The sequence below is a fragment of the Podarcis muralis genome, chromosome 2, assembly GCF_964188315.1.
Source record: "Podarcis muralis chromosome 2, rPodMur119.hap1.1, whole genome shotgun sequence".
NCBI classification, from domain to species: domain Eukaryota; kingdom Metazoa; phylum Chordata; class Lepidosauria; order Squamata; family Lacertidae; genus Podarcis; species Podarcis muralis.
Genome location: NC_135656.1, coordinates 98,508,333 through 98,535,495, shown reverse-complemented (window position 1 = coordinate 98,535,495; position 27,163 = coordinate 98,508,333). Strand labels below are relative to the sequence as shown.

At 44.0% G+C, this 27,163-nt stretch overlaps 1 protein-coding gene across 4 annotated transcripts in view; it reads left to right on the top strand.

Annotated features, from left to right (window-relative positions):
* Window positions 1–2,006: 2,006 nt before the first annotated feature.
* Window positions 2,007–27,163, top strand: part of SLC25A26 (solute carrier family 25 member 26) — a 128,591-nt gene continuing 103,434 nt past the window's right edge. For 3 of the 4 annotated variants that reach the window (XM_077925060.1, XM_028719456.2, XM_028719455.2), the window contains exons 1-3: window positions 2,007–2,128; window positions 7,276–7,432; window positions 10,467–10,576. In XM_077925060.1, the coding sequence (XP_077781186.1) occupies window positions 2,096–2,128; window positions 7,276–7,432; window positions 10,467–10,576 (300 nt within the window). In that variant the 5' untranslated portion in view covers window positions 2,007–2,095. Of the gene's footprint in view, window positions 2,129–7,275; window positions 7,433–10,466; window positions 10,577–27,163 lie in introns of those variants that run through there. The other variant, XM_028719457.2, reaches the window with a different exon arrangement.

Below are 27,163 nucleotides of genomic sequence, written 5' to 3'. Positions count from 1 at the left end.
GTGCAGATCTCTTTGCACCATTTCACAAAAAGCAGAAAGGTGGTCATTTAGGTTACAACTATATTTCCCAAGGGGAGGTGGGTGGTGCTGTGGGTTAAACCACAGAGCCTAGGACTTGCTGATCAGAAGGTCGGCGGTTCGAATCCCTGTGACAGGGTGAGCTCCTGTTGCTCGGTCCCTGCTCCTGCCAACCTAGCAGTTTGAAAGCATGTCAAAGTGCAAGTAGATAAATAGGTACTGCTCCAGCGGGAAGGTAAACGGCATTTCTGTGCACTGCTCTGGTTCACCAGAAGCGGCTTAGTCCTGCTGGCCACATGACCCAGAAGCTGTACGCCGGCTCCCTCGGCCAATAAAGTGAGATGAGCGCCGCAACCCCAGAGTCAGCCATGACTGGACCTAATGGTCAGGGTCCCTTTACCTTTACCTATATTTCCCAAGGGTTTTTTTCAGCAGTCAGTCAGCCCCAATTGCTGGTGTTTCTTGATCAGGAAGAGAGGAGAGGTAAAGGTTCATTTCCGAAATTGTCATGAGTCACACAACAAACCAGAAAAATGAGTCAGCTACAGTCATGGTTAGGGAAGAAAGACTATTCACCTCAAAATGATAACAAAAAGTTAGTCTTAAAATGAAGAGAAAATTGCAGTAACTTGAAAGAGTCCACTTAATATTTTTGAAAATCCTTTGTGGTAAAAAAATTAAAAATATTGATTGGTCTGTATCTGGAAAACTACACAGAGCAGTTTTGCACTGAAGTTTTTTTTAAAAAAGGTTATGTCAATGTGATGGACAAGAGCATTGGGGTGGTGGGGGGGGGGGTAAGGAAGCATCACTCAGAGACAGAGAATGTGTTTTGCATGCACAAGATTTCAGCTTCAGTCTCAGAATCTTAAATCGGCAGGTTCAGGTAGCAGGTCATGGGGAAAGACCTCTGCCTGTGACCCTATAGCAGCTGCCAGTCAAAACAGACAATATTGGGCTCCAGGGACACATATCTGGGCCTGGTATTATAAGGCAGCTTCACATATTTCTTCCTAAAAACCCTGTGTATGTCTCAGTTCTAAACATCAAATGAATTCTACACAGAATTAAATGCAAAGCCCTTAGCTTTCATTTTTTACAGTGTGGTAAGTGAGGCTATGAAGTTATAATGCCTCATTTCTCTGCATGGTATCTGTAACTGAACACAATCTTTGCAACTTGTGAAGAGGAGCAATGAAAACCTTTGCTTAAATAGCTAAACAGCACACATTCCAAGTCCCCTTTTTAAATGCTATTGTTAATCTGCTTTATTTAGACTACCTGCGAATAGTTTTCATCAAGATTATTACTGCAAGAAGGGAAGCCAGGTTGGAATTAACTATTATGCTTAATAAACTTTAGAATTCTGCTTCTTCTGTGGCATTATTAGCTGAAAGATTTCCCTAAAATGCAGTTCAGTTTGCCCTTTAATCCATCCAGTCCTTTAAGATGTTAACTTTCCCTTATACTGTAATTTAATAGGGTGGGTGGGAGCCGCTTCATTATCTATCAATTATCCTTTATAACGTGCTCTCTTTTAAAAGGGTGTATAAACACTGCTTAATAGCACACATACACGCACTACTAAATATGCCATAACACAATAAAGATAAAACATCACCCACACACACGACCAACAGGTATTTCTCGTCTACAGTCCAAAATGGATTATAGGCATCCTTCTGTTATTTAAAAAATTTTTTTATTAAATATTTCTTAGTTTACAAAAATACGTGCATTGTCTCTTTTCCCCCAAGTTGTGTTTTTCTACAGATCAGTTTCCTTTGTAGTGAGACATTAGCATTGCATGCCGTATTAGAACGGTCAAGCGACAGAAGAAGGTGCCAAGGGCACAGAAAAGAGGGCAACTGCTTCACCGCGGCTTCGCTTTCCGACGCCGCGCACGCGCCTGCTGCAAGCGCTCGGCCCTGTGAACTCTTCGTTAGCGAAAGCTGATTGAGCAAGCGCTGGTCATGTGACAGGCCAGGGGGTGGGGCGGAAGGTTTCAATATGGCTGCGCCCATGTGCAACGAGTATCGGGTGTGTTTACAGCGTGCGGCTGACGTTTTGTGCGCACATGGATCGAGGGGATTTCTTGGTCTCCCTGACGGTGAGAGAAGGAAACGCAAGCAGCGTTGCCGGATTCAATTAAGGATTAAGGAAAGGGTGGGGCGGCTGGGTGGGGATGAACGACCCGGTGGTGAGATTTTGTTCAGCCTAAAGGCATTTACAGAATTGACCCTCCTAAACTGGAATAAAAAATAATAATAAAATTGCCCAGTAGCACCTTAGAGACCAACTAAGTTTGTTCTGGGTATAAGCTTTCGTGTGCATGCACACTTCTTCAGATACCTAAACTGGGATCCTAAACGGGGTTCAAGGTTTTGTGCGTACAAACTGTCCTGCCAGTGTGTTTGGCAGAGATCTTGTTTTGCTTTGTTAACCTCAATGTGTCTAGCTTGGCTTGTTTGTGTGAGCCTCCTGAAGAATCTTTTTAAACGTTCTGGGAGCCTCCAGGTTTGTTCTCCATCTTGTGGTGGGTGATCAGAACGGCAGGGTGGTGGTAGAAGTCGGGCTTACTCCTAAGTAAGCATGGTTAGGATCGGAGCCTGTGTTTGTGTGTGCGCATGCATTGAGGAAAGGAATTCAAAGGAAAAAAACACACGCTCAGAAGCACTAGTTTTATTTGTTGTAGTTATGGCTGATTACAGATATGTGATAAGAAGCTAGAAGAGTGTTGCTTGTCAAGTGATGGCTAAAAAAACTTACAGTGCCATCCTATCTATGCCTGTGTACTTAAAGGTAACTCCAACTGAGTTCAATAAGACTTAATCTCTGGAAATCTAAGATTGCAGGATTTGCAGCCTTAACTCTGTAGGTTGTCAGAGCAGTGTATACAGTAAAGTAGTATGTATGGCTTAGTGGGAGGTAGAGAGCATTACAGTGCAGTTCTAACCATGTCTTCTAGGAAGCAAGTCCTATCAAATTCAGTTGGGTTTACTCACAGGCAATTGGGATTAGGGTTGCATCTGTAAACCATAAACATAGGTTGGATAGAACCCTGCTTTGAGCAAATTCTCAAGTTTTCCACTACAGATTGTTCTCCTTTTTTTGAGAATACCAATCTCTACAGAATAAAATTGCAAAAGTGTGTAAGGATATAAATAAGAGATGATTTCTGGGTATGAATATGCATACCTGACTTTTTTCTTGGCAGTTATCTTGTTTGAGGAGAACATATATAAAATATTAATTTTTTAATTTGCGATTCATGGCACTATACTGAGTAGCTCTTGGAGGTCTAGAAAGATTTAACAATCCAATCCTTAGCATATTTTTTTGGAAGAAGTTCAATACAATTTATTTTCTTACAGTTGCAGGCTTCATGCAAATTTGGGTAGGATTTGCAGGCCCCCAAGCAACATTTTATAGCCCCATTACAGACTAGTAGCTTTATATCCATTGTAACACATCCTGCATTTATTTGTGTAATAACATGGAATTGGATAAGTAAATAACATGACCAAAACAACAACAAAAAAACCCAAACCCAAACAAACCCCATACTGTACTATAGGCCTAATCTATAATTTAGCCTGACTTTTCTCCCCCACACAAGTAACGGACTTGCGTGGCCTCTTCCTTGCTGAGCATTTTGGACTATCAGGTTCCTGTTTAATTGTACTGATTTTCATTCTCTTTCCTTGTACCATTTGGGAAAACAATTGGCATTTGGTGGCTTTTAGTTATAACCAACCGCCAGCATGGGAGCATGCCTTGTAAATCAATGTTTTTTATCCAGTTTTAGAAAAACAAATGTAAAATAAAATTAACAAAAATTAGAAACATTGAACATATTATGTTGCTAATTTGGCACAACATTGTATCACCTCAATGAAAATAGTAAGTTTAAAAGCTCTCTGCCTTGTGTGTGTGATTTCAACCAGCTACCAAGCATGTAAAGCTGAAATTGTGCAAGTTAAATGCGCACAAGATGTGAGTCAACTGTATAACAACTAATTAAAGTAAACTATTTCTCAGTTCTCCATTTGTAAGTTGAGAATATGTTCTTATGAAGCTACACTATACTATTTAGCAGCAAGGTCAACTTATAGACACACCCTATCAGATGCTGGCCCTTTATTGTTTTCTCTGACTGTCAAAGTTTTGGCAAAGCTGTTTCCCTTAAATTCCTTTTAAAATGATGGCGATTGAACCTGACAGCATGCAGCGGATCATTTACTGTGCTATGGGCTCTCCTCAAACAAGTTAAACAGGTCCAGGCCCCTCACCATCACAGCCCTGAAGCAGACCCAAACTAGAAACCCTACACACAAAGGTGACAGAACACATTTGCCTTGAGCTGCAAAGGCAGTTGCATGCAAATACTTCTATTTATCAGCTTTCAAGCTGCAGATGTAGCATTGCAAAAGGGGGTGACTAAATCCCCTTGTTGTGATAAAAACAAAACAAAAAACCATTACGGTTTTCCACAGATGGAACAAACAGCTAGATATTTGTGCTTTCCTGCAGATGCTCCATTAGCCACTTCATGAATTTAAATTACGTTTAAGATACAGAAGTTTGAAATCCAAAGAAGCAATTAGTAACTTTTGATTCATGCTTTTTGCCAGGTGGCTAGATTAAAATCGGATCAATTTTGTTTTCTCCCTTTTTAATCACTTGTTACAGATAAGAATTGTGATGGAGAAGAAGCTAGAAGGATATAACTTGCAGGGGGCTGCAAAATCAATGCATGCAAAATAGCCAAGCTGATTAGAAGAGTAATTAACTTATTGATTAAAACTTTAACTGTAGCCAGTGAGTCCCTCTTGAATGGTATGGAAAAGAATATCGGAAGTGGGGGTGGCTTTCCTGGGCTTCTGCTATCAAGATATTCAGCAGTACTTTGTGAGCTGAAATTAATTACTGTTTGATTTATTTTCAAAGAAAATGAACATTTGATGTATCTTTGGGCCTTGGTTTGGAAGAACATGCTGCTGATGTGTGTGTATGTATGTGTTTTAAGACAACACCATTTAATTTTGCAATGTGGTAATGAAGCCTTGCAGGTATGTTATCAACATTTTAGTAGCTTATTGAAATCCTTATTAGCCCACCTAATACACATTACACTTTGAAGCTGGCTTGGGAACTGCAGCTGGTACAGAATGCAGCAGTTAAAATGCTTGTGGGTGGCAGGTGATCCTATCACACCAATTCCTTACTATTTATATTGGCTTCCTGATCATTTCTAAGCCCAATTTAAAGTGCTGGTTTTGGCCTTCAAGGGCACAAGTGATTGAGGGTGAACCTGTGGCCCTCCAGATATTGCCTGTCATCCCTGACCATTGGCCAAGTTGGCTGCAACTGATGGGACTTGTAGTTCAGCAACACCTGGAGGGCCACAAATTCATCTTCCTTCCTAAATGGTTTGGACCAGGTTATCGGAAGGACTCTCTGCACCTGTATGAACCTGCCAGAACTTTAAGATTTGCACCAAAGGCCTTGCTCTTTCTGGCCCACCAGTGAAAGCTGTTAGATTGGAGGGAACCAAGAACAGGGCCTTTTCACTTGTGACCCTGTACCATTAACATTCCCTTCCTAGAGAAATGCCAAAGGCCCTTAAAGTCACTTTTATTCCAGCCTGTGTCTGTCTAAATTTAGTGTGTTGTTCTTTTAAACCATGTTATTGCTGCTGCTTAAAAATTAAGGGGTTGGTGGAGTATTTTATTGCTGCGATGGTCGTGGTGATGTTTTGTTTTTAACTTTGTGAAAACCACCTTGTGAGGACAGTGTGCCCTAAAGGGTGGCTTAAAAATCTTCTAAATAAATAAATAGCCTCTTGATATATTTTGTTTGGCCAGTTGGTAATGTAGTCTTGCCTGACCTGCCCGTGTCTTTGCAGATTTGAAATAATTTGAATCGGTTCAAAATGGCTGCATGAGAGAGATACTATACGCAGGGGCTGTGTTGGTCCTGTTTACGATTTGGTGCTTAGTATAATGCTATCAATTCATAAACATTAGCTATCTGTTCATGTCCCTTTGTTGCTGTTCCTGCATACTTGTATTCCACAGCAATTTCTTATGTTAGTGGCATATTCTTCCAACATAATATGTTCATATCATCAAATTTGCAGATGACACCAAACTGGGAGGGGTAACTAATGCCACGGAAGACAGAATCGGGATTCAAAATGACCGTAACAGAATGGAGAACTGGGTATTCACTAACAAAATGAATTTCAGTAGGAGCAAATGTGAGGTTCTGCAGTTAGGCAGGAATAACCAACTGTACAAATATAAGATGTGGGGCACCTGGCTTACTAGTAATACATGTGAAGGGGTTCTAGGGGTTTTTAGCGGACCACAAGTTTAATATGAGTCAACAGTGTGATGCAGCAGCAAAAAAGGCTAATGCTATTGTAGGCTGCATCAACAGAAGTATAGTGTCCAGATCAAGGGAAGTAATAGTGCCACTCTATTCTGCCTTGGTCCGACCACACCTGAAATACTGTGCCCAGTTCTGAGCATCACAATTTAAGAAGGATGTTGACAAGCTGGAATGTGTGGAAGAGGAGGGCAACCAATATGATCAAGGGTCTGGATACAGTTTTAATCTGTCTTTGAAAATTTTGTTCAGGAGTACTAGTGGGTGACTAGTGCTCTTAAAAAAATCAAAATCATCTACTAACACTTGTGGAAAGAAAGTTATGGGGCAAAATGTACAGGTGCCGTCTAAGAGATTTTTGTGAAATGAAAGTGAGTGGGGTGTGGCCACCTTGACTATTTTTCCTGGTAGTGATGAATGTTGTCTGCCGCTGTTAGATAGCAACTGCCCCCCTCTGTGTATGTGTGTGTAATTAATATTGTGTGAACTCCAGAATCAGGACCAGCAAGGATAAGGTTATTGGGGGTGGTTGTCCCTCTGATTTTGTGTTATGCTATACTCCAGGCTCTAAAACTGCGGCTTAGAGTTGGCTTAATATCCTGTTTTGCTTGCAAACTGTTAAAGCAGCGTTCCAGGTTTGCCCTGAAATGGAAGCTAGGGGTAAAACCTGAAACCTGGTTTGTTCAGCTGCTTGCACAAAGGGAGGAGCAAAGCAGCAGAAATGAGGCTCTGTGCGCCATTGCACGACGTGTACATTTTCTGGTTTATTAAACTGAGAAATTAATCATGTGAACCTGCCAGTATTCTGTCTCTCTCCACCCCCACCCCAGTTAACATGGAAAAAAATTCTTTTCTGTTTTGAAGGCTGGTGGGCTTGCTGGAGTGTGTGTTGACCTGATATTGTTCCCCTTGGATACAGTCAAGACAAGACTGCAGAGTCCTCAAGGATTTAAGAAGGCTGGTGGCTTCCGTGGCATCTATGCTGGTGTTCCTTCCACTGCTGTAGGGTCCTTTCCAAATGGTAAGGAGGCCGTTTGTATATTCTGTATTTGTGATCAATCCTGCTGCCTCTTAACTAACTGCTGGTTGGTTTCAGCCCTGAACTTTGCTAGTACCTCTGAAAAATGCTTGAAGGCATCAGGATGGTGTGAAAATGAGGCCCCTTGTCTTTTGGATACTATTATCCTTCTCTTTCATGAGAGAAATCAGACCAGATAAAATTTTGGATTTATCTAGAACAGTGGTTCTCCAACCCCCCCCCCCAGACCACTTGGAAATTAATGAGCGTCTTGGCAGACCACTTAATTATTATTTTCTTCCACTGTGGGAATTGTAAGGTTCTGTGCTAGATGCTGGATGGTTTTCAGTTGTACATTTGGCTCCTTTTATTTCTTATACTTGTGCTTTATTGTGTTGCATTTTGAATTCCATATAATTCTATGGGATTCAGATGGTAAGCCTTCTTCACAGACATGCCACAGACCACCTGAATGAAACTTACGGGCTGCTGGTGGTCTGCAGTTAACAGTTTGGGAACCCCTGATCTAGAAGTAATGGTTATAATAATCATTGGTAACACGTTTACAAGTGATGAAATGGATGTAATCCTTGCAACAACCCACAGGCAAGTCAGTATAATTGTCTCCATATTGCAGGGGAGGGTGTAGATGGGGACTGAGGCTTAAAGAGTGGATTCTTAAGACCACCTTGTAAGTTCATGGCCTAGTGGAGATTCAGACAGGGCACACCCTCATTGTAGCTCAGTCCCTTAACTGCTATGGGCCGGATTCAACTAACTGGTTCTCCTCCCCTGCATGCCCCGCCCCTCCAGTTGACTCAGAGCCTGGGTTTGGAGAACAACCAGAACAGCGCAGGGAGTGGAGAGTTTGCTTCGTCAGTGCAAGCCCTTCTGCCCACACTGACAGAGCAGTCTCCTCTGTTGCTTCGTTGAATTCTTCCCTCTGTTTCACATTTAGCCCAGTATTGTCTACTCTGTGCATAGCTGTCAACTTACAGATTTGAAAATAAGGGACCAGCAGCCTCGAAAATAAGGGATCAGCAGCCAAAAGAAGGGATTTTGCTATTGTAAAGAGTTACATACATTGGTAGGATTGACAGATGCTGTCAATCCGGCATGAGGTGGTTGCGGCGCCGCAGCAGCCGCTGAAGCGCCGCCCTTCTGCATCCCTCCTCATCCCCTCCTCTTCCTCCTCCCTCAGGCCACCTCCTCAGCTGCCACCACCGCTGCTGCCTCTGGGCTCGCGGGTGGCGTGGGCGAGAGTCTCCCTCCCTCCCTCCCTCCCCACCTCTCAGGCGGGGAAGGGCCGATGAAACTCCTCGTGCCAGGACGACGGCGCCATCACGCTCTCTCTCTCGCAGCAGACCCCGAGCCGCTGCTTCCCTCCCGAGCCGGGCGAGCATGAAACCTGGGAAATTTAAGGGACATCATCAGTAAGGGACAGCAGTGGGACACGGCGCTGGGATAAGGGAGTTTCCCGCCAAATAAGGGACAGTTGACAGCTATGACTCTGTGGTTTTGCTTTTTAAAACCATAATTTTGCTATGTTCAAATGCTGGGAGTCCGCATTGCAGTTACAAATTTGCTGTTGCTGCTTCCCCAGCGCATATCACTAGAACATGGCTTAGTGTTACATTTGAATAGGCTTGCTATAAATGTTGAATGAACTTAAAGAAGCAGGGTCAAGCAATACCCTTACTCTTTCTGAGCACTTTCAGCTTGACTTCTGCTGGTGGATGTTATTGAAAGTTTACGGAAGCATCCTCGGGCACCTTCAAACCTTCCCAGCCCTTCATAAGATGATATGAAAATTTTCTCTTCTCCATCGTCTCTGCTCTTATCTCCTTTTGGAGATGATAAGCATCTTTTGATTAGCAACAGAGGGCGACAGATGGAGGAGCCCTGTCACACAATTAAAAACTCTTCCTCTTGGCAAAGTTCACTCCTTTTGTTCTGTACCGTTTGCATTTTTACAGCACAATCCTGTGCACATTGACTCAGAAGTTCAGTTCAGTTGAGCTCAGTCGGACTTATGCACAGGTTGTTGTGTAATTGGATTACAGTGTTACATTCTGAAATGCTTTCTGTTTATTGGGATGCAGCAAGAGTTAGGTACAGTGGTACCTCGGGTTAAGTACTTAATTCGTTCCGGAGGTCCATTCTTAACCTGAAACTGTTCTTAACCTGAAGCTCCAATTTAGCTAATGGGGCCTCCTGCTGCCGCCGCGCCGCCGGAGCCCGATTTCTGTTCTCATCCTGAAGCAAAGTTCTTAACCTGAAGCACTATTTCTGGCTTAGTGGAGTGTGTAACCTGAAGCGTATGTAACCTGAAGCATATGTAACCCGATGTACTACTGTATTTTAAATGGCCTTTGATTGGACAGAAGGCAGATTTTTAGACCCCTTTTCCGTGCAAAATACTGTATTCACTTGAATTTAATGCGCACCTTTTCTGGCCAAATTACGTTGTGAAAATTAAGGTGTGCATTGGATTTGATGTTGCATTAGACTCGAGTAAATACGCTACTGCTGCGGTTTCAACATCTACCTTTACTTTTATGCCACCATTTTGGTATTTTGCATTTGTGGCTTTTAAAGGAAAAGGGAATATTTACAATAAAACATGACTAGAGTTGGTGTTTCTGAACACCTGGAAGTCCGACTTGAATGTTGAATTGCTCCTTCATGTACAGTCTGCAGTCTAATTCCCCACCTTTCTTTTAAATCTTCATTGAGTTTGCAGTGTTTGGGTTCCAAGTTGTTTGAGTACCAAGGCGTTTGAGAACCAAGGTACCACTGTAGGTTTTTTCCTAGCACTGCTAGAAAAGGCCACTGCCTTCTCCCTGCTTCTGGAGATTTTCATTCTGAATGATGTGTGGTGGGGCAGGGATTTTGTCTGGACACTTGCTTTGGGCGAGATGCTAGGAGATCTTCACCTTATAGCACTTGAAGTGTAGTCAACGTTGCACCCACAGTTTCGTGTGCTATGGGAGGGGACCCCTGTGTAGCTTAACAGACCCTCTGTCTTCTGTTTCAGCTGCTGCCTTTTTTGCCACCTACGAGTTCACAAAAGCCACGCTCCGCAAAGATGCCTCTCCATATTTATCTCCTCTCACGCACATGCTGGCCGCTTCCTTGGGAGAAGTAGTAAGTAGAAGTTCAAATCTGTTTTTCACAAGAGGGGGATGGGGGAGAGTGGGCAGATGCACGCCTGAATGAGGGGGTCATTTTGCAAGGGATTTCTGCCACCATCGGCTGCCTAGTGTAAGCTTTGGAAGGTCAACAAACCCATTGGTAGCGTTGATCTATAGCCAGAGGGACAAGATGCCTAAGTATCAAGAGGTCTAAAGCAGGGCAGGTTCGGTATCTGGAGTGTTTATATCCTGCCAGTTAACTGAAAATCTTGAGGCAGCTTTAAAATATATTTAAAATGCAATAAAATGCATAATAATAATAATAATAATAATAATAATAATAATAATAATAAATTTTATTTATATCCGCCCTCCCCAGCCGAAGCCGCCCTGAGCCCGGCTAACAACAATAAAACAGTACAAAAGTACAGCATAAACAACATTCTAAAATCATTCATTCTAAAATTAATTAATTCAAGCCACTGGCAACCATTGGGCCAGAGCTCCGTGAAGATTGCCGAGGGAGGGAGTCAGGCTGTGCCCTGGCCAAAGGCCTGGTGGAACAGCTCTGTCTTGCAGGCCCTGCGGAAAGATGTCAAGTCCCGCAGGGCCCTGGTCTCTTGTGACAGAGTGTTCCACCAGATCGGAGCCACAGCCGAAAAAGCCCTGGCTCTAGTTGAGGCCAGCCTAACTTCTCTGTGGCCTGGGAGCTTCAAGATGTTTTTATTTGAAGACCATAAGTTTCTCTGTGGGGCATACCAGGAGAGGCGGTCCCGTAGGTACGAGGGTCCTAGGCCGTATAGGGCTTTAAAGGTTAAAACCAGCACCTTAAACCTGATCCTGTACTCCACCGGGAGCCAGTGCAGCTGGTATACCACCGGGTGAATGTGATCTCGCAGCGAAGACCTCGTAAGGAGTCTCGCTGCAGCATTCTGCACCCGCTGGAGTTTCTGGGTCAGTCTCAAGGGCAGCCCCATGTAGAGCGAGTTACAATAATCCAGTCTGGAGGTGACCGTCGCGTGGATCACAGTGGCTAGGTCAGGGCGAGAGAGGTAAGGAGCCAACTGCTTAGCTTGGCGGAGATGGAAAAATGCCGCCTTTGTTATAGCTGCAATCTGCGCCTCCATGGAAAGGGAGGTTTCAAAGATTACACCCAAACTCTTAACGGACAGTGCTGGCACTAAGTGCGCCCCCGCAAGAGATGGGAGTTGCCCCCCCAATCCCATATCGCCCCGTCCTAGCCACAGGACCTCTGTCTTCGAAGGATTTAGCTTCAACCGGCTCCCACGTAACCATCCAGCCACAGCTTCCAAACATCTGGTCAGTGTGTCTGGGGCCGAGTCAGGATGGCCATCCATCAACAGATAGAGTTGGGTGTCATCGGCATACTGATGGCAACCCAGCCCAAAACTCCGGACAAGCTGGGCGAGGGGGCGCATAAAGATGTTGAAAAGCATCGGGGAGAGTATCGCACCCTGAGGTACTCCACACACCAAGGAGTGGCGCGATGACAATTCCCCCCCAAGCGCCACCCTCTGTCCCCGACCAGAGAGAAACGAGCGCAGCCATTGAAGGACTGTGCCCTGAATCCCCACGTCGGCAAGGCGGTGGTCCAGAACTTCGTGATCGACCATGTTGAAAGCTGCTGACAGATCTAGAAGAATCAGCAGCCCCGACCCGCCTTGATCCAGCTGTCTACGAAGATCATCTGTTAGGGCAACCAGAGCCGTCTCGGTCCCATGACCAGCGCGGAAGCCAGACTGGAATGGATCCAGAGTTACTATACTGGGGGGAAATACTATGTACCGTACTTTTCTGTGAATAAGACTAGGTTTTTTTCTTTAAAAATCATGCTAAAAATGGTGGTCGTCTTATACATGGGTAGTGCATAGGGTGGACGTTTGATTGGTTGCTGCCACGGCTGTTAGCGGCTATTGTGCGTGTTATTGGTTGCTGCGTCAATGGGTGGTGTTGATTGGCTGACGATTGGGCGGGCGATTGGCAGCTTCTGCCAGTGAGGGGACAGACAAGAGGCGGATTTTGCGACACGTGCTGGTGAGCGATTTTCGTCAACCCACCCTAAGAAAAGCTGAACAACTCTGTGCAACCCTCCGCAAAAAAAAGCTGAACAACTCTGTGCCATCTCCCCCCATTTTCTTGAATTTGAGTCCCCCCAAATAGGGGGCGTCTTATACATGGGCTGTCTTATACAGTGGTACCTCGGGTTACAGACGCTTCAGGTTACAGACTCCGCTAACCCAGAAATAGTACCTCGGGTTAAGAACTTTGCTTCAGGATGAGAACAGAAATCGTGCTCTGGCGGCGTGGCAGCAGCAGGAGGCCCCATTAGCTAAAGTGGTGTCTCAGGTTAAGAACAGTTTCAGGTTAAGAACGGACCTCCAGAATGAATTAAGTTCTTAACCCGAGAAAAAGTACTTAACCACAGAAAAGTGTGGTACGTTTTGCCCTGGTTCTCTGCTGGCCTGCAAGTTTAAGCAATTGGTTTGAGTCGAAGTCCTCCTGGGCCAGGACTTTGTCATGCTGCTGCTGCTGTCTTTCACAGCCTCTGTTGGTAGATGCAGGAGACACTTGTGGCCTCCCCTCCAGGGAAACATTGCAGCTATGCATCCATTGCTTTCCACTGAGCCCTTCAGAAAGAGCTGCAGTGTCTTGGATGGACCATGTTCTTTCTAGCGGGGCAGGGCGGGGCGGGGGGACGGAGTTTGCAGCGACAGTGGTACCTCAAGTTACATACACTTCAGGTTACAGACTCCGCTAACCCAGAAATAGTACCTCAGGTTAAGAACTTTCCTTCAGGATGAGAACAGAAATCATTCTCTGGTGGTGCGGCGGCAGTGGGAGGCCCCATTAGCTAAAGTGGTGCTTCAGGTTAAGAGCAGTTACAGGTTAAGAACGGACCTACGGAACGAATTAAGTTCTTAACCTGAGGTACCACTGTACTGGGCTATTTGAGGCTTCAGGATCCCATTACTTGTTAAGGGAAGCATATTCTATACAGACCTCCCTTAAAACATCAGTTACGTTTCAGGGCGATGGTCTCCCTGTTAAAGCAGGACTCTGTAGAAGCCTTCTAAAATGCATATGTTTGTGTGTGGGGGTTCTAACACATCCTTCCTCCTTTATTCTTCTTTTTGATAAGAAGCCAGGCTGCAAAATATTTGAATTTGGAGTTTGGTTCAGTTTCCTCAGAGGTGAGGCAAATGAGGGGGAGAATCATTCCCCTCCTCCCCACTCCCAATCGATTCTTACTTGATTGATCCCTCCCCCCTTTTGGCGTGTCCCAAATTGCACGCAAAATGGTGAAAGTTGTAATTATAGTTTTATTGATTAGTCATTAGGTTTTTAATCAAGCCGTAACCACTGGGAAAGGCTATTATTTCGACATCCCTCCAAATGTCTCAATTGCTTGGTTGCAACCAGTGGCTTGTATGTCGCTCTGCAAAGAATGAGCCAAAAGCACAAGTAGTAGTAGTAGTAGTAGTAATAATAATAATAATAATAATAATAATAATAATAATAATAATAATAATAAATTTATTTATACCCCGCCCATCTGGCTGGGTTTCCCCAGCCACTCTGGGTGGCTCCCAATCGAACATGAAAAACACAATACAGCATTAAACATTAAAAACTTCCCTAAACAGGGCTGTTGTGTGCCAGAACTGCGCAGACAGCTCTCTTAGCATTTTCTGGCCAGCTGGGCTATTGCCAAATTGCTGCCCTTCTCTAGAATGCAGTGCTGATTAGGAGATTATTATGTCTGCCATTTCTTCTGGATTCCTAGGCACCTTTGGGAGAATTGATTTTCTATCCTGTGGCAAACAGGGGCGTGCCCCTGCAGGAGAGCCGCCTCTGCAAAATTGGTCATTGCCGCTATCTCCGTTATCTCCCCGGCTTTGAAGCTGGAGGCGCTTCGGAGCCATGGGATTTCATGTGAGTAGGGAAGCAACGCTCCTGAATCCTATTGGTTACCACCGGCTGGACTCAGCCCTGTTGTTTTCATGCTCTTTTGCTTTACAAGTGCAGAGCGTGGACCTGTGCTGGCTAGGTAGATGCACTGAGAGACAACTCCAGATCTATGCAGGGCACCATCTTTCGGCTCCTGATTCTAAGTGTTTTTCTTGAGGGTTCTGACAAAAGAATGGAGAACTAGTGGGTTGCATGCAAAATAACACAAGCGGTAGATTCTAACTGGAGTAATAGATTCATAGAATTGTAGAATTGGAAGGGACATTCTAGCCCAACCCCCTGCAATGCAGGGATTTTTTGGAGAGGGTTAGGGAAATATTAGGGGAATAATAATAATAATAATAATAATAATAATAATAATAATATAATATACTTTTTATACCCCGCCCATCTGGGGGGCCTCCAACAAAATATTAAAATACAATAGTCCTTCAGATATTAAAAGCTTCCCTAAACAGGGCTGCCTTCACATGTCTCCTAAAAGTCTGGTAGTTGTTTTTCCCTTTGACATCTGGTGGGAGGGTGTTCCACAGGGCGGGTGCTACTACCGAGAAGGTCCTCTGCCTGGTTCCCTGTAACTTGGCTTCTCGCAGTGAGGGAACCGCCAGAAGGCCCTCAGCGCTGGACCTCAGTGTCCATCTTGATGTCATTAAGAATCAAGCTGGCTTCAGAATTGCTCCCCTGTACAGACATGTGGTTTATACACTTATGTATGTGTGTTTATCTCGTGCACTTATGAACATTTATTCTATATTTGAGACCTAAGAATTCTTATAAGAATGGCACCAATCTTTCCGGAAGCGTACAACTTCACAGGAGGGAGCGGGTGGCGCTGTGGTCCAAACCACTGAGCTTCTTTGGCTTGCCGATCCGTGTAGCAGAGTGACCTCCCATTGCTCTGTCCCTGCTCCTGCCAACCTAGCAGTTCGAAAGCCTGCCTGCACAAGTAGATAAATAGGTACCGCTGTGGCGGGAAGGTAAACAGCGTTTCTGTGCGCTCTGGCACTCACCATGGTGCCCCTTTGCACCAGAAGCGGTTTAGTCATGCTGGCCACATGACCCAGAAAGCTGTTTGTGGACAAATACTGGCTCCCTCGGCCTGAAGCGAGATGAGCGCCGCACCCCATAGTCGCCTTTGACTGGACTTAACCATCCAGGGGTCTTTACCTTTACAACTTCAGAATGCTGACAGAGCGTTTTTGTGTTTAAATGTTCACCATAGGTTACAAACAAATAACATAATTGCAAGAAACAAATTTTCCCTTTTTTTTAACAACAAAATCGGAAGGGGTGGGGAAGTCCAAGTTGTTTTTGTTTGTTTTTGTTGTTAAAAAAAAGGGAAAATTTGTTTCTTGCAATTATGTTATTTGTTTGTAACCTATAAAACTATGGAAAGAAACGCAATAAAAAAAATTTATAAAAAAAAATATAAATGTTCACCATCACAAACATTTCTGACATATAGAAAGCTGTTGTGTCAGTGCAAAGAGTTCTAGGCAAGACTGCTCCATTTCATGCTAGCTTTCCACATTGCGATCGGGTCTCTCTGTCATATAGGGACAGGCATCTGGTCTGAATCAGATCTCAAAAGTGTGGGCAGGTTGGAAGCACCCCTGCTCTGTAAAGCTTGAGCAATATGGCCGGAGTGCGTATCTTGGCTGGATCTCCTGTATTTGCAAACAATCTCCAAAGTGGGCACTGTACCTTGAGTGAATTGCACGTGAACACATGCTCCGTAAATACGTTCTGTGTACAGGGATTAAGCTGCCATGTCTTAAAGTCATTGAAGCACTTGGCTGCAAAATCATGATGTTCTGCAAGTTGCAGAACCTAGGCCTCGGCAGGAGTTGTCTCTTGAATGAATCATGCTAGCTTCTGAAATATTCATGAAGTACTCGAGACTCTTTGTGTCATGCAAAAGCTGGATGTTCTGCCAGGGCTCCTAAACAGCATCGCATTTGGCCCCCCAAAAAGGGGGGAGGGAGGGGCTGCAGAGAAAATGTGTGTTGCTGCCATTAGGACCTGGTGGAGAATACAGAGAAGAAGGGCAGTTATAGTGGAAGGAAGCTCAAATTAAGGCTGCAGCTGGAAATTGACTGTAAATAAAGATGAATAGAGGCAGAGAGCTGCAGATGCCGCCAGCAGATTAATCACACAATTAAAGGCTGAAACCAGCAAATTAGAATCTGTCAGATACATAACCAGCCAGCCAAGGAAACTCTCCAATGCCTACCTTTTTACACTATCATGTGTTTCTTTCCTGGGGTGCATACTCCCCCACCCCACCCTGGCTGCTCCAGTACAGTGGTACCTCAGGTTAAGTACTTAATTCGTTCCGGAGGTCCGTTCTTAACCTGAAACTGTTCTTAACCTGAAGCACCACTTTAGCTAATGGGGCCTCCTGCTGTTGCTGCGCTGCCGGAGCCCGATTTCTGTTCTTATCCTGAAGCAAAGTTCTTAACCTGAAGCACTGTTTCTGGGTTAGCAGAGTGTGTAACCTGAAGCGTATGTAACCTGAAGTGTAAGTAACCCGAGGTACCACTGTACTTGGATCTCCGACCTGTTGGCAAACTCTTGTTGTTTATGAACATTTTTTTAAAAATAAATGCATACTTTTTTGTGGACTGGTGAACAGGATGGTACTGTCTTCGTGAACCATTCACAAGGGAAGCCCCACACAGAGCACATTGCGGTAGTCCAAGCATAAGGTTACCTGTGCCACTTGGCCCTCCATGGATGAAAATGGTTCCAATATCATGCAGTTTATTCTTCCCCAATAACCAAATGCAATATTTGCCTCAAAGCTGGCAACAGCAACATGCACGATGACCTGTCTGTCAAGATTACCCGAGTTATCCAAGTGTGCAGCCATGAACAGCTCAGCTCGGCCCTCATCTAAAGGGCTGTTCCCCTGTGGGCTCATCCACCCGCTAAGAGGTCTATTGGAAAGTGCACTTGTAACTCCAGAGACACACTCTCACTCTGTATCAGAGGGTCCTCCACAAAGCCAGGGTTCCCCAACATCTTTTAGAAGCCTATTGGGTAGTCAACTCTGATGAAGCCCAGTCTCCTCCTTCACAATCTTATGACGGACCTGCCATAAGATCCACTGTCCTGTAATATCACATATGAGCTTTAACTGCTGATGAAGCCCAAGATGGGGAAACAAGGCCAATATTCTGGAAATCCTTGTCTTAGACTCTGTGAAAGGATTCTGTGGAACTTTAACAACCTTTCATGTGGATTGTTTGGACCTTATGAACAGACAGGTGGAATTACAAGGATGGACCTTATGCATGAACTGACTAGAGAATGATCCGATCCACTGGGTCTTCTGCTTTGTTCGTTTGTTGAACTTTATGAGTTACTTCTGTTGAAATTTATGATTTGATACAATGAATAGTATACCTTATTTATCTAAGAACACAGCCGGTTATGTCTCATGTGGAAAAAACATCCCAGCAGTGTCTTTCCTTGAGGGAAAACCTTTGATACCCATTATCCAAATAACCGGCATTAGTTTTCCCTAAAGCGCAAAAGCGTTTTGCAATCCCTATCCGAATTGCTTCAAGCCGTGTTATTACCGCCCACCATCTTGAAAGATGCAGAGCTTAGAAGCAGTCGGCACGTGAAGCTGAGTGGCTAGGCTTTAAATTTGGCTGGAGAGTTTCTTGGTCCGAGCTCGGCAATCTGTCCAGCCCATCTTTTCCTCATCTCTTTCCCCTGCGGATAACTTCAGAACGTTTTATTCCTGCATACTTCTGATTCTGCCGCAGGAGCTGTGGAAGTATATGAAAGGGAAGCGAGGTCATATTTTTTTTTTTTTTAGGATGTCAGAAGCGAAAGAATTAGACCTTTGGTGACGCTGGCAGCCATCTGTCTGCAGGCTGTGTCTGCTGCCTCCCTCGGAGGCCGAGGGTGTGGGTTCACGCTGTGACAGGAGCGCAGATATATCTTTGTCTCTGTCATGAGGCGGCGGCTGTAATTCGGATGGTCTTTTGAATCATTCTTTCTGATCACATCCCAACCTGCCTGCCTCTGATTAGGTGATGAGCCGATGAGATAAAAAAGGAGTGATGGATGATATCAGCCTGTGATAACAAGTTCACATAAAACAAGTTAAAATGATAAAAATTCTGGAGTTTGAAGGAGGAAAAAAGGTGCTTTTGAGGCATACTTACTTTGATAGGTTCTTGGAGTTTTCTGCCGTTGCATATGTTGAAGTTTTTAATAAGAGTGAAAGGATTAGATTTCCTGCCTCCTCTAGCCCCTGGCAAAATTGGTAACTTTATATTATAGTGTGTATATATGTGTGTGTGTGAGAGAGAGGGGGGTGGGGGTGGTAGAGGGTCCTTATTTGCTGAGGTGCCTCTAGGTTGAACTGAATTTATTAAGTTAGCTCGTTTATCTGTAGGCCGCTTTTCTGGACAAAGCCTCTTCTGGGAGATGCATATCTGCGCTTGAAAATGACATCCCTGTCTGTACCTGCTCTTTCTTTCTTTCCTGACTGTCTGCAGCAAAAGCACAGCAAGGGCTGTGACTGCGATGGCAATTGCACTCCACCTGGTTGCCGCAGTCTGAAGCCAGGCCTGCGCCTGCAGCTGATTGAAGGGCTGGAATGGGTTTTCTATCGCTTTTGAAAACAGGTTGGGGGGTGTTACTCCTGCAAGCAGGAAAAACAGCACAGTAGGCTAGCAGTTTTTCTCTTGCAAGCAATTATGTGTGTTTGTGTGTGTGATTCTAATACATCATCTTCAGCCCGTGGTCCAGCCTCATTCTTCTCCATTTGGCATCCCAGACCAATGCAAATGTTTTGACATCAGGGTCGAAGATGTTAACGGGCAGAGTGCGGGGCAGGGAACCAAACTTGTTACCCATAAGCAAACTCGGAATGGTCTTCCTGTCACTAAAATTTAACTTTGCAATTTGGTCTGCTACCTCTTTCTCGCATGCTGTGTGCACCAAGTGACCTATTAGCCAAATTTTGATCAGCGCTCCTTCACCTCTTCCTGGTTATATTCAGCTTCAGCTATTTTTGTCCCCCCGTGTGTGCCCTTTGTAGCACTGTGGATGGTTTGGAAGAACAATGGGAACTCAGAATCCCACCGTTTTCACCTGTGCTCTCTTTGCTTGGTGCATGACTCTCCTTTTGCTAAGCAGCCCTGTAGCTTTCATCTTCTGTTCTTGAAGAGCATTGACTTTGCCTTCGCTGAACAAGACTGTGTCACCAGGTCAGTGTTTTCAACAACTTCCACTCTAGCCACTAGGACGGCAACTGGTAACGGGATACGCTAAGGCTTGATGCTTCGCTGGGCCAGAGGTTTCTTGTGTGGCTTTGGGGCAAGGCGCAAAACAGGGGAGAAAGATGGAGAGAATATGTACGTTTCATTTTACCCTGTGTGTGAGGCTTATAGCAGCTCTTCCTATTATTATACTATTCCTGCAGAACGAATATGCTAAAGGCTACAGAAGAGACAGCTGGCATAGGAAAAATGGAAGACAAGAGTTAATTGCCTATAATGACTTTAGCTGCCTTAACTGCTAGTGTGCTAGCCAGGGTCATAGCTGTCAACCTTCCCTTTTTTTGCGGGAAATTCCCCTATTCCAGCGCCGTTTCCTGCTGCTATCCCGGATTGTTAGATATTTCATAGACTGTCCCCGGGATAGGTGAGGCTGCTGATCCCTTATTTTCAAATCTGAAAGTTGACAGCTATGGCCAGTGTTAGAAACTCAGATATATAAGCTAATTGCCAAATGGCACCTTAAACCTTGGTTACGGATGCTACAACGGAATGTCTAGGCACTTTTTTTACACTGAAATAATAATAATAATAATAATAATAATAATAATAATAATAATAATAATAATACCGCTTTATATTTTAAAGGAAAAAATCTCAAGGCAGTTTGCAACACATTAAATCATCAAATAAAACTTTAAAACATGTTGTTGTATCATGAACAAGTGGAACCTGGGACAGAATATTTTAGGGTGGGATGCTTCTGCTCATAGCTGCAGCCTTGCACATTTCAGGATGCTCCCTTCCATCCCCTCTTGCCCCCGCCTCCCAAGTCAACGTCCTGTCACCACAGGGCATGCTCAGTCCCCACTGAGCTTCTTGTGCTGGTGGTTTTGGATTCTAAATCCTGCCTCCTGATATCTGTGTGTTCCCTTGACCTTTTCAGCTACATAAGGATCCGTACTCATAGAAAGGCTGCGCTTCCGCCCTTGAAACTCTGGAAGTTTCTTTTTTTTTTTAAATAAATTTTTATTGATTCTCCAAAAAGTAAAAAAAACACAACAAAAAACATAAACAAACATAAAATGGACTTCCCCATACCACCCCTTTTCTGCATCCTTGTTTCAAATTTTTCCAGCAACCCTTCAGTCATGGTCTTAGTTTACTCTTTTCATAAATTTAACTTCCTTAACTTATTGCTAACAGCTGTAGTTCTTTGTCTCTTATCTCCCTGACTTCCTAATTTTCATCCAAATTACAACAGTTTTTAAGATATGTCTTAAATTTGTTCCAATCTTCCTCCACTGCCTCCTTCCCCCGGTCTCGAATTCTGCCAGTCATTTCTGCCAGTCCCATGTAGTCAATCACCTTCGTCTGCCATTCTTCCAACGTGGGTAGTTCTTGTGTCTTCCAATAGAAACTCTGGAAGTTTCAGCTGGTACAGAACGCTGCAGCTGACAGCCTGCTGCTAACGCAGTGCTTAAAAGCTTGCACTGACTGCTCACCCATATGTTTCCAGGCCAGGTTCAAAGTCCTTGCATTAATTTCCGAGGCCTTTAACAACGTGGGCCCAGGATATTGCAAGGGCCACCTGATCTCCTATATATGAGCTTGATCACTGAGATACTTGGGAGAGTTGCTGGCGGTAGTCCCCTGTGGCTCAGGCTCACGGCTACTAGATGCTGTGCATTTAGTGTAGCTGGCCGAAGCCTGTGGAACTCCCTCCCACCTGAGGTTAGACAGGCACCCCTCCTTGCAGAACTTCAGGCACAAAACCAAGACTTTCTTATTGCAGCAGGCATTTTAAGAAAGTGTTTTGCTTTATGATGAAATTCTGTTCCCTTTTCTGTGGGTAGTTAGGCTGCATATAAATGTCTTAAAAATAAAATAGATAAGGAGTTCGCTGTTTGTACATGCGATACATATCCTCCTTGCCCCCTCACCACCAGATGAATTCCTAAATCTTTACTTGCCTTCACTGGAAGCTGCGATTATACTTTACAGGCATTTGTATAGCACACATTTTAAGTGCTTCGAACAGTTCCCATATCCGTAATCCTTACAACAGTCCTGTAAAGTAGGCCAATGTTTCTTTTCCTCATGTTGCAGAAAGGCGAGTGATCTTGAGGAATGTTTATATCATTACAGCGCAAATCACAACTGATCTATTTTTTTTAAAAAAAATCATTTTAATTAAATTTTCCATTTTAACAATCCAATCAAATCACATTAAATATTCCAAATTATACATATACATATCAAATAATCCAAATATTCTGCCAGATTACAAATTTTTAATAGGACTTCCCATCCTTCAAGTTTGGACTTGAAATCACATCTGAACTAGAGCCACAAACTGCTGAATTCTGTATTTACTGAAGGCTATTTTTTAAAAACAAACCAAAGTTATGTTCTTCTGATGTTACTGAATTCTGTAATCTGTTTTAAACGGATTGCAGTGCAGTCTTGAGCACTAGATGGCAGTATTGGTACACTTATTCGATCCTGTGTATTTAAAGCATATCCCCATTTCAGGAAAAGGATGAGTCCTAATTAACAATTTCTGACACCTGAACAAATGTTTCGGCTCCGAAAAGCAAATATGCTTTCCTTTTCTAGCTTGTTACTTTCCTCCAAATAGTATTTGAAATGAGTTGGTACTTCTACGTCCTCCAGGAATCCATACGTGCGTGTTCAGTAGATTCAAGAACAGCAAAAGAACAAGGGGAAACTTTCTCACACAATACATCATTGAATTCATAATTGATAAGTGTTTCACTGCTGGAAGATGTGGTGATAGCTACGTGGTTAGATCAAATTAGAGACCGTAACTCTTATCAGCTGCTGCTGGCTGCAGTGATGAAATAGAACGATCGATTTCAGAGACAGTAATAGCAGCTTGGTTTCTGTTTAGTGCGATTTAAAAAAATATTTTTTTTTTTTTAAAAAAAACCCTCCAAACTGGTTTAATGCAAATTACAAAGCAACTGCAGTTCATTCTCCTTGTTTCTGGTTGGAACGGGCTGCAGTTGAGTGGGGTGGGGGCTTATGACAACTCTGCAATGTTGTTCACACTGAATACTGCAAGTGAGTGTTGGGAGCTAGAGTCAGGGGCAAGCAGCAATAAAACACCCAGTGTCAGTGAAGTTAACTCTTCATTCAAAGAAACCAAACCAGCAGAGGCCAAGTGGTCACAGCAACTGTTCCTAGTAGGTCTTGCCCCAATGAGGCAGTAGCGAGGACTGAAGGTCCCTGCCTTCCCACCGTTCCCTAAGTCTCCTGGGTCCTTCCCCACCAACCTGAGACTCCTTCATTTTGTCTCTCTTTGCTCTGCCCTCTTCATTCCTCTTCGTGTTCTGGGAGACCAGGGAGAGGTGAACTGGGGTGAATCTAGACACAGGTTAAAAACGCTATAAATAAGTCAGAAATTAAATCGTTACAACAAAAGCGGGGGGGGGGGGGGGGGAGCCTATGTAAAAATCCATATAAATTCATTTTTGCTCTCTGGCGCCATCTGGTGTTGCATGTTTATAACACGTTCAAAACGTGTTATTGTGGCAGTGTAGCTGAGTCCCTGGCCGCCGTCGGAGGGGAGACTCCCTGGCTTCTTCAGCAGCCTGCCTCCTCTCCTCTCCAGCCTCCACTTCGGCCTCTGCCTCTGGGCCACTCTATCAGGGTCCAGGTAGGTTAATATGGAAATAGCCGGTCCTTGAGGTATTGCAGTCCTGAGCTGTTTATGGCTTTATAGGTAAAAACCAGCACTTTGAATTGGGCTCGGAAACGAATTGGTAGCCAGTGCAGTCAGACCAGGATCAGTGTAATATGCTGAGACTGTCTTGCCTCATTCTGGCTGCTGAATTCTGTACTAGCTGATGTTTCCGAACCGTCTTCAGAGGCAGCCCTACTTATAACGCATTGCAGTAATCTAACCTTGGGGTTACCTTTCAGGTTGCGGCAAAAGTTGTTCTAGTTCAATTGTGCCCCCAGACCCCCTTCCAGGAGGGCAAATCAGTTTCATGCAGAAACTTCATGCTCCCTTGAAAGAAGATGCAAGTTAGAGCAGGGAGTCCTTGTTTGATGTCAAATTTTCTTTTTTCCAACCCTCTCAGCTGCAGGCTCAGGTCTCTCTCTCTCACTCTCTCTCTCATTCTCTCTCTCTCTCTCTCTCTCTCTCTCTCTCTCTCTCTCACACACACACACACACACACACACACACATACAGTGGTACCTCAGGTTAAGTACTTAATTTGTTCCAGAGGTCCGCTCTTAACCTGAAACTGTTCTTAACCTGAAGCACCACTTTAGCTAATGGGGCCTCCTGCTGCTGCTGCGCCGCCGGAGCACGATTTCTGTTCTCATCCTGAAGCAAAGTTCTTAACCCGAGGTACTATTTCTGGGTTAGCAGAGTCTGTAACCTGAAGCGTATGTAACCTGAGGTACCACTGTACTCTTCAAGCCTTGCAGCGGGCTTCCCAGAAGCTTCAGGCTGGTCACTGTGACAGGATGCTAGGCTAAATGACTTGGATCCAGAGATTGCCATGAGGCAATCAGGATGCTGATGGGGGCTGAGTTAGTGTGTGTTCATCTGCACAGACCCCACTGGTTTACTTTAAATGCAATGCAACTGCTGAAGAGTGCTTTCAAGTTAAAGCTGAATGAGGCCTCTGTGTGTGTGTGTGTGTGTGTGAGAGAGAGAGAGAGAGAGAGAGAGAGAGAGAGAGAGTGAGAGCTGGGGTCAGGGGGAAGAGAGAAGCAGAGAAGCAGAGAATCAGGGTCACTCATGACGTGAGCATCCCATTGACTCATTAGCAAAATGAACAAGCTACAGGACAAGCCTGCTCTGCTGGAAGAAAAGAGAAACTACATTTGTTGTTGTACTACTAGGTTTGGAACTTCAGCTGAAAAGTCTTTATTACTTTTTATCCCTGTTTTTAAAAAAGCCTGCACACTTTTCTGCCCCGTGAGGGCAAGATGTACACGTTTACGGTGGAGCCAAGCAGCTATAAATGGCATTCAGGTGCTTGACAGAAAGCAGCAAGAAACAATAATTTGTTCTGTGCATGGCGAAAAGCACAGCGAGGGTCTGTCTTTGCTTTAGCAGAAAATGGCTTCCCAGAACCCTTTTCGGTGACTGAATTCATTTTTCCGTGACTGGAGATCAATGGCCTCCGTTTGCAAAGAATGGTTAAGAAAACAATTTGTATCATACAGATTGCTGATTTCCACCCCCACCCCCTTTTAATTGTGGAAGTTTTCACGTGCGAGATTAGTGGGAGAGGAATGAGTTAGGCCCCTTTTTTATCATTTTGCCCTGTGTCTTGAAAGCAAATAGGAGACCTTTTCTTTTTCATACTTCAAACTTGCGAGGAGGAAGCAAACCAAAGCCTGCTTCTCTCTGTCGGCTGTCTCTGAGAAGAGCTTGCAAGAAGAAGGCAGCAAGTCCAAAGTTCAGATGTAAAGTGAAAATGTCACCTTTCCGTCTCGGATGGAACAACAACCCCCCTTGTCTTTCTGCACAAGAGTGCCATATAGAACCAACCTGACAACAGAATGACATTAACTTTCATACCACTACAATGCGTTGCGCTCTTTTTCTCTTTCGCTCTCTCTCTCTTTTTGTTCCTGTGCAGTGAAATAATTCCCTTGTAGCTCAAATTCAAATCTAAAAGACATCAAAGTATAATATGAAACAAAATGGAAGGCACCGCAAGTGTCTGAGAGAAAATAGAGAGAGACACATTACTTTGTAGCTTCCCCTCTCATGCCAAGATTGCAGCGCCACAGAAGTCAGGAAGCCACAGTAGGTGCCTTGAATCCTCTTGGTAGGTTAGATTGTTTTTCATCTGTACTATTTCTAAAGTCTTTCCCCCCCTCTAGTATTAAGGAATACCATTAAAAAAACACCACACCACAACTTAAATATAAGGACATGGTGTGTTATGAAGCATGAAGTTCTATAAATATTTATGCCAAACTACAAAAAACCGTTGACGGTTCTTATTTTCTCAGTCATATTGGGGTCATTTTGTTGTTTTTGACCACTGGGATTGAAGAGCGCACACGGCTTTGTACCTTTTTTAGAATGACATTTGGGTATCCGCGCATCTCTCTCTGGCTCTTGATGAATTGATTTCATTTCACAGGTAACTTTGAAAAAGCTTGGACTCTGAAATCAGATCCTACACCTCGTTGGCCACCAACTTGGTGTAAGCTACTTAGGCGTTGTTTCTAAAACTTTTGATGCTGCATGCGAAATGGGAACTAGTCCTAGTGGGACATGAACATGAGTTCAGTTTTGAGCAGGAAATAGAGTTGAGTTTTGGTTCCAGCACTATGGTTACTTTTTGTGTGTGGAATGCTGTCCCGAAGGAGGCTCACCTGGCGACTTCATTAAATAACTTTAGGCGCCAGGCAAAAACATTCCTCTACAACCAGGCCTTTGGCTGATGAAACAATCTATGGCCTTTGCTGTTGTGCAAACTTAAAAAATAATAATAAGAAAAATGCTTTTTTTAAAAAAACAAAAACACAAATGTATCTGAAACATCTCAGTCATGGGGGGGAAATCCATAGTGTTTGCCCAAAGGTGGAAAGAAGAATCAGCTCCAAACAAAGAGAACTGGCAGCAAAAACTACTTGAATATGCAGAAATGATGAAACTTACTGGAGGATTAAGAAATCAAGAAGAGAGAATTTTTAATCAAGAGTGGGGATCATTTATTAAATATTTAAAGAACTATTGTAAACAGCTTAAAACTTTAGCAGGACTGATATAAACACGTGCAGATGGCGATGTTGAAATTTTAAGTGTAAGAGATTAATTATAATTAGTTTTTAGTGTTGGAAATGCAGGGAAAAAGAAGAGATAACTTATGTAACGGCAGAAAGGGAGGGAGGGAAGCCAATGTCAATGTCAAATGTATAAAAGAATATCTGATATCTTCTGTAAAGTGTGTGTGTGTGTGTGTGTGTGTGTATGAGAGATATGAATCAATTGGATTTGGGTTGTTCGGGTCTGGCTGATCTATTGGAAGATAGTTACTGGCATAAGAAACTTCCTTATGTCAAGTCATACAATTGTTCCATGTAGCTCAGTATTGCTTACACCAGGGTTTCCCCAGCTTGAGTCTCCAGCTGTTTATGGACTACAGTTCTCATTACCCCGACCGCTGGTCCCACTAGCTAGGGATGATGGGAATTGTAGTCCAAACTCAGCTGGAGACCCACGTTTGGGAAGCCCTGACTGGCAACAGCTTTCTGGGGTTTCAGAGACAGCCCTACCTTGAGATGGTGGGGATTAATTGGGGCCTTCTGCACACCAGGCAGATGCTGTACCATTGAGCTTTGGCTCTCCCCTTCTTAGTGAAAGA